Source organism: Mus caroli, chromosome 1 (genome assembly GCF_900094665.2).
Source record: "Mus caroli chromosome 1, CAROLI_EIJ_v1.1, whole genome shotgun sequence".
NCBI classification, from domain to species: Eukaryota; Metazoa; Chordata; class Mammalia; order Rodentia; family Muridae; genus Mus; species Mus caroli.
This window is the reverse complement of record NC_034570.1, coordinates 164,395,381-164,409,919: the sequence shown is the minus strand read 5'-3', so window position 1 is coordinate 164,409,919 and position 14,539 is coordinate 164,395,381. Positions and strand designations below refer to the sequence as shown.

Genomic DNA, 14,539 nt, shown 5'->3' with positions numbered 1-14,539 from the left:
GAGAGAGGGATGGGTGAGAGAGAGAGAGAAACTGGGGAGAGAGAGAAGGACAGGGGAGAGGGGGACTGGAGGAGAGGACAGTGGGGGGGGAGGGGGACAGGGGGACAGGGAGAGGGGGACAGGGGGAGAGGGACAGGAGGAGAGGGAGAAGGGAGGAGGAGAGGGGAGAGGGAGAGGGGAAAGAGAAGCCAGTTACAGAACTTTACATCTATACTAAGAAGTGGGATTACTGCCAGAACATGACCCTTCTCACCTGGCAGACTTCTGCCTGATCTCTTAGAGCCTTTATGCTGTTTTCAAATGCATTCAGATCCACCAGGAAGGCTTCATGTTTCTTGAGAAGGGCCTGGAATTATAGATAGGAAGATGGTTAAAGCAAATATCAGAGCCACACCAGGAACACCATGGAGAAGCCTCAGCTACCATTGTTAATGGATTATGTGATTGTGTCAAATGCCTATGAGAGTCATTTACATCTATATAAGAAATTTTCTTTTCATACCACATTTGCAGAACTCAAGGAAATTTCAGTAAACAAATGAATAACAATTTCATTGTATTTTCTCAAATCAAAATAAATGAGCTTTAGACACCTTTTAATCAAGACATGTGAGAGTGTGCTATTGTGGACTATCCTACTTTGTAGCATTGATATCTGAAAAGCTTAAAAGACATACTGTTTCTAAAGCTGATGAAATCTATAAAGGTTTTCCATATTATACAGAATAAAACACAGTAGTGGATGTAAGTGGGATTGAATGTAAATATGGTCCTTAAGGTTCTTTGTATTGCCTACATATCTGTCTCATTTTATTTCAATAAAGGAATTCAGATGCCCATTTTAAAGGCATGGTTGTCTTATGAAAGTTCAGGGCAATTCTGAGAAAGTCAGAATAAGACCAAGAAAGATAGATCTTTGATCACAGACTTTGGAATTTGGTTCTCTTTATAGGATCTATGGAATTCTAAGAGATTAGAAAAAAGCTGAATACTCCATTGGGATCTCTGCTAACATTGAGGCTATCATAGCAGATCACAAGAAAACAACCACTGTTGAAATGATAGATAATCTAGCTTTTGATGGAATTTAGTGAATATTCATAGGACCATGGTCATTACAGCCCACCTTACCCCAGCTGCTTCTTCATCAGCTCCATAGTTTTTGTTGTCTACAATGGGTTCTTTCTCTTTAATCCATGCTTCTGCTTCATGCAGATCTGCCAGGTACTGTTGGAGCTGGACATTGGCCTTAAGATCATTCTCCCGTCTAATAGCTCGAGCATGGAGAGACTCCATATTTTTGTTCAAGCTTTCAACCCTAGATGCTATGTCTTCTGCAGCGAAGTGTCCTATGGAATAGGTATGGGCATGGTGAGTCAGACCCTCATTCATAGCTCTATCATGTTCTAATCTTCACCAAGTCTTGGAGAAAGGCAAGAGGCAAGAATATGATGCTGAATTTAGCCACGATTACAATGTAGGTCTCTGGGAGGTAGACTGTCCTAAATGAGATTAAGCAGCAGTAGATGGGGGGGTAGATGTATGTATGTGATGGTGAATGAGTTGGTATGAGCTAAGAGCTATGGACATGGAAAAAACACCCACAAGTCCTTTAAGACTCAGAGGATGAAAATAATTTCTTTTCTAGATTAACAGAAGGAGCTACAGATCTCCCTTCTTCCTTAAAGGTAGAAATTGGAACAAAATATGAAGAACATGATTTTTCAGAGCTTTAATAAAAGGAAAGGAAAAGAAAAAAAGGTGAGGCCCACCCTAATGTTGGTGCAGCTTATGTTACAGTTTAGAGGCTTTTTGCTAGGAAACTAATCCAAGCTATACCTGAGTCGATGAGAAAGAAAATGGGGAACTTGAGACAACTAGAACTTGCGAAGCAGAGAATGTAAGGGAAAGGTCCTTCATAGATCTGGAGCTTCAGAGATATTCAGTGAGAGTCCCTTAGGGCATCTGACTGGTGAGACATATGTAAACATACAAGGAAATGATGAGAGAATGTGTGCAGGCAGCTATTCTGTCCTTGGGATTCATCTAAATATGCAGATAGTTAAAATTACCGCCCAGTAACAGAAAGAATGCCATTGACCAAAAGTAGAGTCATTGGAAAGGTATCTTAGGACTACACTCATCTCTAAAGTAGTGCAATGATACAGTCTGTTTGAAGAGTCACAGTGAAGGGCCAAGAAACCCTATGGCTGTCACATTGAAGAAATGATATGAATGATAAAAAGACAAGGTTAAGAGTCCTGGAAAAGAAGAGTCATGCCAGACAGTGGAAGGCATCAGATTTCAAATCGCAAACTGTAATGCTGAATATAACATGGCTGCATCTTTAAGGCATAAAGAAGCTACTTTTACATGTAGTAAAATAACATTTGAAAAAAATGAATGTAAAACAAAGGTTTTCAAGTGAACAGAAGCAAAGACATTTATGATTAGCTGATCAGACTACAAGGGCGGTCAGAAGAAGTTCATCAGGTAGGAGGCAAGCAGTGCAGATGACAATCCTGAATAGCACAAAGGAGCAAAGAATAGCAGAAGAGGTCAATAAATGGAGAGATCTTTTTATTTCTTAATATTACTCAAAGCAAATTGAAAACTAAAGTCAAAATCATGCTAAAGCTTTCATAATGCAACAAAATTAAAATGAGCAGCAGCAGAAAATACGGGAAAAATGAAAAAATATCCTTAAAGTTGTTACATTACACACAAAAAATGTTATACTACTTGTGTTTAAATAGTCATAAATCAATATATCTACTTTAAATCATAGAACAATAGCTCCCAGTGTTTTGTTCTCAGATACCCTATACAAACTTAAACAATGTTTGGTACACCTATTAAGCTGCCATACATATGATTATATTCATCAATAATTCCCATATAAGAAGTTAAATATGAAAATTTGTCACAAACCTAATTAAAGGACAACCCAAATTAGTATAATAAAAAACACTGAGTAGGGACACTGACTGCTCTTCCAGAGGTCCTGAGTTCAATTACCAGTAACCACATGGTGGCTGATAGCCATCTGTAAAGGGTTCCCATGCCCTCTTCTGGTTTGTCTGAAGAGAGGAACAGCGTACTCACATACATAAAATAAATAAATAAATCTTAAAATAATATTGAACAGATTTTAGACAAAGGAATATTTCCAGAAACAATGGTGGATATTTTGGGTAGAAATAGACACACACACACACACACACACACACACACACACACACCACATATATATATATACACATATACACATATATGTGATAAATAGAATATATGTTTGTATATATATATATATATATATATGTATAATAAGCCTTTTAGATACAAATTGGTGAGAATATAATAAGAACATGACAAGGTGGAATTAAAAAACAAAGAAAGGTTAAAGCAACAATAATAAAGGAGAATAATTCATTGGTTTATATAACTTTCTCAGCAAACTTTATTTTGGCCTATACTTTTGAAAACTGGATAGTAATTATTGAGTATTGAGTAGTTAACAGAAGAAAATTGTTTGTAACTTATGTTGCTTGTTTATTTCTGAGATCTGATGCTGAAATTTAGCGAATAGGAGTTGCTCAGGATGAATGACCAATATGTGAATAGTCACTGAAACTGTACAAAATGGGAAATTTAAAGGAATGATCTTGTTACTTTATTACTTTGTTTCCATAAAAAGGAAAGGCTTTAGATTATTGGGAAGGTCTTACATAGGAAAACATTTTATGTTTTACAAGGCTTTGGAACTTAGATTTGAGTTCTGCAATGTTTACAAAAAAGTATATTGATAAATAGACTACAATTATTTTATTTTTAATGATTGGGGTTTGATGTGTAGAGGATTTAATGATGTGTTTGGTACAAACATTAAAGGTACTTTTCTATGGCTGAATTATAGAAACACAAATCTATATACTGCTCTATTAGAAACACTTAAAGGGAGTTTTCAGTAAATCAGCAAGTTAATGCCACCTATTTCTAAACTCCCATTAAGTACTAAGATTATCTAAATTTCTCCCCCAAAGTCTGTTATGGTGATGTTTCAGCCAAATTCGTAAGTGTCACACCTACCTTCCTCCACCATTTTGTTTCCCCTCTCTGTTATAACTTGAATCCGTGGTTCATGACTGGCAATGTCTGCCAAGATGACTTCATGTCTGTTTAGAAGATTCTTGGCTGCAACCAAGTCCTTTCCTTCAGAGAAAAAGATTCAAGGTTTGGGATTATCCTTATGGAACGTGCTTATTAAATATGCTTTACTTGTTGCCTAATATTAATGTCACACAAATAATAGCCACTGAGAACTTCATCCATCTTTATTCTCCCTGCATCTTCATCATTCTACCCTCTCTAACTTTCAGATTTTCGTTCCCTGTATTTTGCACTGCAGTATCTCTCCAGACACTCTCCATGCAACTTCAACAAGAATCAGAGTTTTGTATCATGTTTTTGTAGAGTAGTCTCTCTACCGTCTCTCATATATGGTCCTAGTACATCTGGATAAAGTTGGACAATATTCATATGTGATTTTCCTGTACGTTAAGACAATACCACTGTCCTGGAAGTTATACTTATGGACTAATAAGCTCTAAAGTACAAGAAATTATATGTCCTCACCTCACTTTTGAATTGTTGTGGTAAGTCCTATATTTATCCAAGGATCACCAATAATCCAGACATATATACTTGACATTGTAAGTATTCAGCATTGCTTCTCAGTGAAGAAGCTTTAGGAAAATAAATTGTAGCTGAATCCCCCAAAAGCTAAGCACTCCATATCTTCCTAGAGGCATGACTTCATGCCATTGTCCATGTCTATTTTATAAAGCAAATCTGATGGCACAATTTTGAAATATGTAAATATTTATGGGGGTCGGAATAAAATTTCATGGGTCTGGAGTGGAGAAGCTGAGAGTCAATGTTTTCCCCTCACTGTTGCATCCTGGTTCTCTTGATCTGGAGAGCTTGGTCCCCTCCTGACTGCTCAGTGTGATTGTGCTTCACTAACCAAGATGAGTGGAAGCTGCTGAGGGTTCAGTCTCCTGGATCCAGGCCTCCTCATCTTCTGAGTCTCTGCAAATCTGCTGTAACTTGAGTAGGTCAATGAGCTTCTTCTTCCGAATGGCCAGTGGCTCCTTCAGAGCCTCAAAACGGGAAAGCAAGGATTCCTGCCTTGCACGGATGTCCCCAGAGTCCGGATGGCCTATCTCTTCAAAGTGCACAGCCATGTCAGTGAGGGTGTCCACCTGATTCTGAGGCAGAAAGACAATGTGCATTAGGAAATTATATAATTTATTAGAAATAGATGAGATTTTTCTTATGCTGAAAAGTGGATGTCCTGTTATTTTTACTCTGTGATTCTTTATAAATATGTATTTTAAATATAACATAAAGTCACTTTATGTTTATGAATTTTAATATTTTAAAAGGGTTGAAAATATAATATGTATGCAAATACCAGAACAGGAAGCTCTTATGCTATAGGTGATTGTATTGAGACAAACTAATGTGAAATGAGTTACAAATGATAACTAAGGAATACATGGCAAAACTGTCTATAAAGGCCTAGGATTTCAGACTCAGAGAATGGCATGGTACTCAGAAGAGTCAACCAGTTCTTCCACTAGTCATCAGTTTCCACATAAATGTGCTTCGGAGAATGAGAGGACTTGGGAAATATTGTGAAGAGGCTGTTTGCTAATTAAATGTACCTTTGCATTCCTGATCACTTAAGAGGAATACTACTAATGACAGATTGTGTGTATGCACACTGTTATGTCTAGTTTCATACAATCAGCAAAATGTTGAAAACAAACCTGACGAGCAGTCACATCTGACTCTAGAAGGCCATGTTTTCTTAGTAGATTCTGCACATCAGCCAGACCTTTCCCATAATCCTCAGAGGTAACCTGCCACTCCACCTCCTCTAGCCAGCGCTTCAGGTCTTCTGCATTGTTCTCAAACTGTAACAGCTGGTTAGCTTCATACAGCTGAGTCCCTGGAGTGGGGGAGGTTGGAATATTGGATAGAAGATATTGAGAGTTAGTTATGGTGGTTCTCTTCACATTGTAATATCCTGTTTCTCAACTTAAGGAGGAATATGTTTTTATATTCCTAAGAGAAAAACAAGAGAATCATTCTAGAAGAAGCCATCTTAAGTTAGTAGAATTTTGGTAGCATTTGGTTTTAAATACAGAGATGTTACCAAAACAAATACTAAATTGCATTTTTCTGGTGAAATGTATTTTCCTTGTTAGTTGTCAGTTCTTTTGGATATTTTCAATGCCATTTGGTATGTATGCTTCAACTTCTATTTTGAATGAGATTCAAATACAAACATCACATTTGCTAAATGTTGGAGCTCGGTAAGTGTGAAATTTTTAGGTGGTTTCAGATATAGTCAGCTTCACTACTAGTGACCATCTATAATCATAAACCATGACTCATTATTTTATCTTAGAATTGCCTTGATAATTCCTATTATATTTGTCTAACTCTTTATTCTATAACTTTGTAGCTATTTCCATTATTATACTTTAAAATAATTACTATGTCTCCTGCTATGAAAAATAGTCGTGACATCTTACTGTTAAAGTAAGACTATATTTCTCCCTTAAGCCCTAAATCAGAGTGATATCTAAAAACCTCAATGTGACGTCTGTTATTTTATACTCAGGTCAAAATAACATCTACAGATGAGAATCATAACAGAGTAGATACCAAAACAGAAAATATCATTTGTAATAATTACTGACAAACAAGTGATTAATTTCTAAATGTAAGAGACAAGATAAAACATAAATGCGGGCATATATATTTGAAAACTTACAACATATTCTGATCACTTTCTAGATAGGCAAAAACAGCACCTTATCAAACCTTATAAGAACAAAATTCATAGGATCATCATGTGTGATACCAACCATCTTTTCATTTCTAAACTCCTTTTTAAAAAAGATTTATTTATTTTATTTATGTGAGTACACTGTAGCTGACTTCAGACACACCAGGAGAGGGCACTGGATTCCATTACAGATGGGTTGTGTTTGTTAAGAGTTGAACTTAGAACATCTGAAAGAGCAGTCAGTGCATTTTAACCACTGAGTCATCTTTTCAGTCACCATTTATAAACTCTCACTGCCAATTTTAATGCTTATTATTATAACCCATTTATATATCTAGTTAATTTAACCAAAATATGTAATAAAGTAACTCAAGTATATTAGGTGTGGGTACAAAGAAAATATTGAATTTGTAGCCTTCAATACTTCAATATTTATTTAAGAAAAGAAATATCTAGGAGAAAATTGAAGGAAAAAAAAGAAGCTTCAATGAAAAACCCAATGTAAATAAAGAAATTATTTAAAGGATTAAATACATAATGTGTTATATTTAGACTGGATTTTAAAAGTTGATAATCAGATGACACAGGGAGGCAAACATATAGGGTCACCTTGCAAACAGTTCACCAAATGACATGATGATGGAGACAGAAAAAGTAGATTGATGAAGTTGTAAATCAAAACCTCTGCTTTACCCTTTTGTGCTGTTGCCTCCAGCAACTCCTTCCAGAGATTGGCAACCTCACTCAGGCGAGCAGCCACAGCCTCGGAGGCGTAGTGACCATCCTCAATCATCTCCTGGCCTGTTTTCTCCAAGTTATTGAGCATAATCTCATTTACTGCCAATTCCTCTTCAAAGTCCTGCTGCTTCTGAACCCGGCTCTTCAAGTTCTGCACATCCTGAGAGAGGATGAAAAAATCAAGGAAATTATTGTTAGAAGAAGGAAGGGCAGACATTTCAAGGGCAACCAGGACCAAATGATGAGAATCTATGTAGAAAAATCAAACTGGAACTGAGCTGAAAGCATCTCTCCATGCTGGCTATCTTTTATACTCCTAGAAAGTAATAATCAGGCTAGTAGAGAGGAGACATCAAGAATCCTACTCAGCTATGAATTAAACTATCTCTAAAAATATACTGCAAGGTAAAATGTGCCTTCTGCTGAAATAGTGGTTGGACTGCCATTGGAATCAACAACCACTCTCTACTTAGATTTGAGCTTGTTCTCTGAGAGGAAGCTCACATTTGATATTGTAGAGCTAGTCAAAAGTCTGTGGTTGAAGAGGTCTCAGTCCCTAGTGGTAAATGCGCTACTCTTATAAAAATGTTCTTGGTGTCATGGTGCCTTGTTAATATTTATATTTATTCCCAGAGACAAATGTTACTCCCAGATTTAATCAGAGAAGCATTTCTTGGCAATGAATGATGGTGAATGCAGAGGTGCATGGCTGCTGAAGGAGACAAGAGAAAAAGATCAAAAACTTAGTGCTGAATAGCATATAAGGAGTAGGGACCATCACAAAAGGGAGCGTAGAAAGATTGTAAAACCCAAAGGATAGGGAGGTGGGATATGAAATGCTGGACTTGACACAGCCAATGCAGTCACAATCTCATGGCAGATGTGATTGCTTGCAATGAGTTGCATTAGAGTGGACACCTGCAGTACCCATGTAAGAAAGTCTCAAAATAAAATAAACACAATGAAGGGAATACTAAAATGAGATTATTTCCCATTACGGGAAATTCATGGGGCAATTTCTGCTATATTTAGGGCAGAATGGTTAAGCCCTTCAGCATGAGTTCAGGAAGATTATTTGAAAATAACCCCCATTAAAGCATAAAACATCAGTCAAGGCTGCTATGAGACACAAAAATTATTTTCCATTTCATTTATTTAGATTTATTTTATGTATATGAGTACACTGTTGCTCTGTTCAGACACACGAGAAGAGGGCATCTGATCCCATTACAGATGATCCGCCATTTGGTTGCTGGGAATTGAATTCAGGATTTTGGAAGAATAGCTAGTGCTCTTAACAACTAAGCCATCTATCCAGCCCCTATTTTCCATTTCTTTCTCAGTACATACACAACCCACCCATTTGCAACTTAGAGTTCTTTTTGTTGTGGATACACTAAAACTGTTATTCCTACAGAAAATGCAAATGTGTGCTCTATACTTCTGTAGAGGGAAACATAATGTAAAATATTCATAACTCTCAAATGTAGGAACAAAAATGTCATAAGTATACATTTATGGATAAAGAATATATATAAAAAGGGATACTTTGAATATTAGCCTATAAATTGAAAGACTATTTTGATCTTTGACTGGTAATGTGAATAGTTAGAAACTGTATACGTGTGTGCATACAGTATTCATTGGTACATTGTTAAAAGAGAAGTTAGTGATCCCCAACAACTTTCACATTCAGAAACTAAAAAGGGGTAGGGCAAAGATTCTAGCCCAGGTTTGCACTTTAGGCTTGATGTGCTTTTACCCTGTGTTGGTAACATGATCTAAACAATTCAGTAACTGGACACATTCCAACTCAGAAGCTAGCTCTTCGTTCATAAAATAGATTTGGTCCCTTCAATCCATAATGCTGAGGTAATAGATCTACATAATCCAAATGATTAAGTTACTTTTAAACTTACTTAAGCTCTAAAATTTTGAATGTACCATTTGAATTATACAGACTCTTAACAATTACAAAGGCATAGAGGAGAACAAGGTATGGTGTTGTCACATGCCTTTAATTCCAAATACTCAAAAGCTGAGGTAGGGTGATTTTGTGTTTGAGGCATGGTAGGAGAACATAAAATGTATGTCTTAAGGTAAGACAAATTAAAGTGGCACGTAGAGAAGCAGAAGGAATACTAGAAGAACAAAAATAATCAAATAAAAAGAAATCTCTGTCTCCCCATTCTGTTTAGGACAGTGAAAGTAGTCCAGCTGAGTGGGGACAAAGAATTAGGCATTGGAAAGCCAACTGCCAATGAATATTAACAGGTTGAACAAAGTTCCATACCTTGTAATCGTCATCATCAGCCAACTTTTTCTTCTTATTGATCCAGGTCTTTAGGTCATCTGAGTCTTGATACAGTTGTTGGAGAAGTTGTGAATCTACCAACAATTTTCTTCTAGTGGCAGCCCTTTCACGCAGGGCATCACGTCTGGCCAAAAGCTGTAAAGCACGCGCACATAAACACACACACACACACATCCATTAAACTGTAAATAAACTCATGGCCATCAAAAGCAAATATAGACAGTTGAGATCACTGCCCACCCTGACTGTCTTTCCCCAGTGCTTTTCCTGATACTGGTCCACAGGTCATGACTTGACTTGTAAATACTAGAGTCATCTGGGAGGATCAAACTTCAATTCAAGAACTGCTTCCATAAGATTGACCTGTGGGGATGTTTGTGGGAACATTTTCTCGATTAATGACTGATGTAAGACGGAGCACGGTGGGCAATGTCAGGTGGTGCAAGCCATGAGGATCAGGTTAGTAAGCATGATTCCTCTTTGGTCTCTGCTTCAGTTCCTGACACCAGGTTCCTGACTTGGCTTTCCTTTATAATAGATTGTAAACCCAAAAGATAAATAATCCCTTTACTCCCCCAAGTTGCTTCTCATCAGTGTTTTATCACAGCAACCGAGAAGGACGGACAGGTAGAGAGAGGCTCTGGCCCTTGGCATACCCCATCACGGATAGCAGCGATATTCTCAGAGTCATAGTGGTCATTGTCAATAAGCTTGCTCGCAGTCTCATCCAAAGTCTGAAAAAAATAACATTTTTTCCCTCAGCAACAGATGAATGAGTGGCCCCAGTTTGAATATCTCTTTACAACAAACAATATCAATGTACAAGTTCAACACCTTGAAGGTTAGATGGCCTAGATCCTACTTATGGGTTCAGATATACCTGAACTTTAAAATATATACTCTTGGCTACATGATTGCCTTTTCTGCACTATAATTTTTTTCAATCTAGGTCACAGTAGAAGAATTCAGATGTCACTATGAGTAAATGCAAGAGAAACACTATCAAGGATTAAAGCAAATGTCACTTTCTTACAGCTCTTCTGTCCATCCCATCTACCTGCAGCTACATCTCTGTCTCCAGTGTATCTCCAAATACATTGAGTGTGATATAGAAGTGAATTTTTAGCCATATTCACTCATCAGTCCCTCAAATTGCTAAGTATCTCAATGTATTTATTAGTTGGGATAGGTAAATTATACAAAATATGTAAAAAAAATAAAATAAGTTACTCTAATTTCAACTTTTTGCCAGTATGAATCTAACATGAGTATATGAATTAATAAGGCTTCACCTTATGTTTGATATTAATTAATAGGGGAGATTTAAAATCAACTATATTGTTTTCTACAACTAGTGTTAGTGATGATGTATATGCTTGTGTGTGAGTGAGTGAGTGTGTGTTTGTGTGTGTATGTGCTTGCATGTGTCTGTGTTTTCTACCCTAGGAGACAACCAAAGACAGACAGTGAGTTGCATCCCTGATGTACCATTTTCTTAGAGTCCTCATATGGTGAAAAATTTTATAGTATGTTATAACTTAAATTTCAAAGTAAAGCTCCATAATTGCGTTAGATAGAAAAATAAAAAATAAAAATACAGATATATTATAAAGGAAATGATCCTTCATAAAAATAATTATGATTGAACATGTAAATTTTTAGAGAGGAATATGCATTAAAGTATTACTGAAAAGGAGAAATATATTTCAAATATTTACATGATGATTCTTTATTAAATATAGGATCTTATTTATAATTTAAAACACATAATATAAAGTACTTATAAAAAGAAAGTACTTAGTTAAAAGAAATTATGTCCTACCACCTTCCTAAATATATTTTCTAGATCAAGGAGTTTATTGTTAAAATATATATTTTTTATTGCTGTGAATATTTTCCCTTTTATCCCCAAAGGATGAATCTTTTTTTTTTTTCAGGACAGAATCCAAAAGACTTTATTAACACAGAGGCGAGCTAAGTCATGTATATGCTAAGATTTGTGAACTACAGATATTAGGTATCATTTTTATTTAATTTTTCTTGTAAGCAATTGTCACCTTGCTACCTGTTCAAGTGGCTTTTTTTTTCTTTTTTTTTCCCTTAGGTATTTTTCTTCATTTACATTTCAAATGCTATCCCAAAAGTCCCCTATACCCCCCACCACTCCCCCACTCCCTCACTCTCACTTCTTGGCCCTGGTGTTCCCCTGTACTGAGGGATATAAAGTTTGCAAGAACAAGGGGCCTCTCTTCCCAATGATGGCTGACTAGGCCATCTTCTGCTACATATGCAGCTAGAGACACGAGCTCCAGGGGTACTGGTTAGTTCATATTGTTGTTCAACCTATAGGGTTGCAGATCCCAAAGGATGAATCTTGATTTGGTTTTCACTTTCACACTATATAAATATTCTATATGGTCACAGAATCAAAGCACAGTGTTTTAAGACGTGTAGCTAAACATTATCAACAACAAATCAAGCACTGGCAATTTAGAAGGAACTGTCCTCATGTTAGGTCTCGTAGTCACAGGGTGAGTCACTTTAGTGGGATGTATGGAGACAGTGCATACAATTTGGAAATAAATGTCCAACCAGAGCCATTACTCACTATGATCTTTTCTTCCTGGGCAGTGAATGCTTCTTCAAAGTCATCATGCTTCTGAAGTAGGGCTTCCACGCTGCCCACTGAGTTCCCCAGGTCTTCATTTTCCAGGAAAGCCTGCAGAAGACAAAAAAGCACACCCCAGGTTTCCTCATTGGCAAAACATTTTCCTCTTGGAACATCTCTGAGACAAGAACAAAAGAAGGAGCCTAGAAAATGAAGAGCCAGGTGAGCATTTGCACCAATAAAGATGTTATGTAGAAATTAACTTCAAATACCATGAGCTTAGACCCCCAGCTTTTAATGCTTGCACACAACTTCCTTGCCTGTATCTCTGGGTCTATCTACATAAAATTCTCCCAACTAATTACCACTTAAGAGTTCTCAAAACTACCTCAAGAGGACTACTTTATCCTTCGAAATCTTTCATTAACCCTGGCTTTTTATTTTTTTCTTCCTGAGCTCTCACCAATTTGATACTCATTTGATTATTCTTTAACTGTAGTCAAAATCTCTGTGCCACACAGGTAAACATAGTTTTGGAGATAATGTCACTAGGTAGACCAGATGGTTTCAAACTTCTGAGCCTTATGCATACTCAGCACCCTGCGTATTGAAATCACAGGTGTACTTAAACATTTTTCTATGACTTTACACAGGAGAGAGTTTATCAAGCTCATCTTTCCTATTTGCCATGGATCATCCTCCAGCTTCTGACATGCTTCGCATAATGGAGTGGTGTCGAGGCTACTGATAGTAGTCAACATAGTGAAGACTCAATATCTGAAGGCTGGCCTTGTGACTCCTGTTACCTCTTGTCTGCTCATCCAACTATCCACTTGTTCACTGTCTCGGTAGAAGAGGTGGAAATCCAGACATTGGCGGTATTGGTGCTGACACTTGTCCCACAGTTCCAGCAGAGCAGCCCAGTCATTGGCAAGTATTGTCATCTTAGGAAAGGAAGGGACATTGTATCAGAAAAAAAATTAATAAATAAATTTTATCCTACATGTATCTAGCAGCTAGTAAATGAAATGACATTTGAGAGATCAAAAGTGAATAAGGAATGAGCTATTCTCTGAAGGTCTCAAAATTCAAGCAAATAAGTGCAGTATAGGAAAAAATAGGATAAATGCCAAAAAAGAGACATAGCATGTTTTCTATGTATTAGAAAAGAAGAGATTAATTTCAGACTGGAAGAGCCAGGGAATGAAATACAGGAATTATAAGCACCAAGAAATGTATAGAGCTAGTGAAGAGCATCAGAAATGAAGAATAACATCAGACCATAAGTCAATTATATTGCCAGGGCATGAGCACATAGGTTATATGTTGCAATTTGGAGAAAAATCTAGTGTCTAAAATTGGGTTGGTATTTGATGATTTCCTCATCAGTGGTGAAAAAGTCAGCTTCATGTGAGGTTGTATAGAAGAGAGCAGAAATGATACAGATGCATCTCATTGGACTAGGCACTGTATGGGACCCAAAGCTTATCAAAGCACAGGTATCAATGAATTTGTCATATAGAGGTAAGTATGAGGATGTGATAAAGTAAAGCAATGCGGCAAGAGGGTATAAAGGTTTCACATTAGATGGGAGTCAGAGAATTGATGAAGCAAGGTTCAACACAGAGCAATTGCTCATCTTGGGAAGATTTCAAGTGTCTTAGTATAACCGATATATATCTATATATCTCGATTTACATCTATCTATCTATCTATCTATCTATCTATCTATCTATCTATCTATCTATCTATCTATCTATCTGCATATCTACATATCTACATATCTACATATCTACATATCTACATATCTATATATATGTACTGGCTAATTTTGTGCCAACTTGACACAGCTGGAGTTATCACAGAGAAAGGAGCTTCAGTTGAGGAAATGCCTCCATGAGATCCAGCTGTGGGGCATTTTCTCAATTAGTGATCAAGGGGGAGGGCCCCTTGTGGGTGGGACCATCTCTGGGCTGGTAGTCTTGGTTCTATAAGAGAGCAGGCTGAGGAAGCCAGG

General features: G+C 36.9%; 1 protein-coding gene across 1 annotated transcript in view; it reads right to left on the bottom strand.

Annotated features, from left to right (window-relative positions):
* Spta1 (spectrin alpha, erythrocytic 1) overlaps positions 1-14,539 on the bottom strand; it is a 72,619-nt gene that overhangs the window by 42,397 nt on the left and 15,683 nt on the right. Inside the window, exons 11-20 of the mRNA XM_021155742.2 lie at positions 13,329-13,466; positions 12,523-12,633; positions 10,571-10,648; positions 9,894-10,049; positions 7,556-7,760; positions 5,835-6,016; positions 5,027-5,270; positions 4,090-4,212; positions 1,132-1,349; positions 254-346 (exon numbers count right to left, since the gene is read on the bottom strand). Coding sequence (XP_021011401.1) covers positions 254-346; positions 1,132-1,349; positions 4,090-4,212; positions 5,027-5,270; positions 5,835-6,016; positions 7,556-7,760; positions 9,894-10,049; positions 10,571-10,648; positions 12,523-12,633; positions 13,329-13,466 — 1,548 coding nt within the window. The remainder of the gene's footprint in view (positions 1-253; positions 347-1,131; positions 1,350-4,089; positions 4,213-5,026; positions 5,271-5,834; positions 6,017-7,555; positions 7,761-9,893; positions 10,050-10,570; positions 10,649-12,522; positions 12,634-13,328; positions 13,467-14,539) is intronic.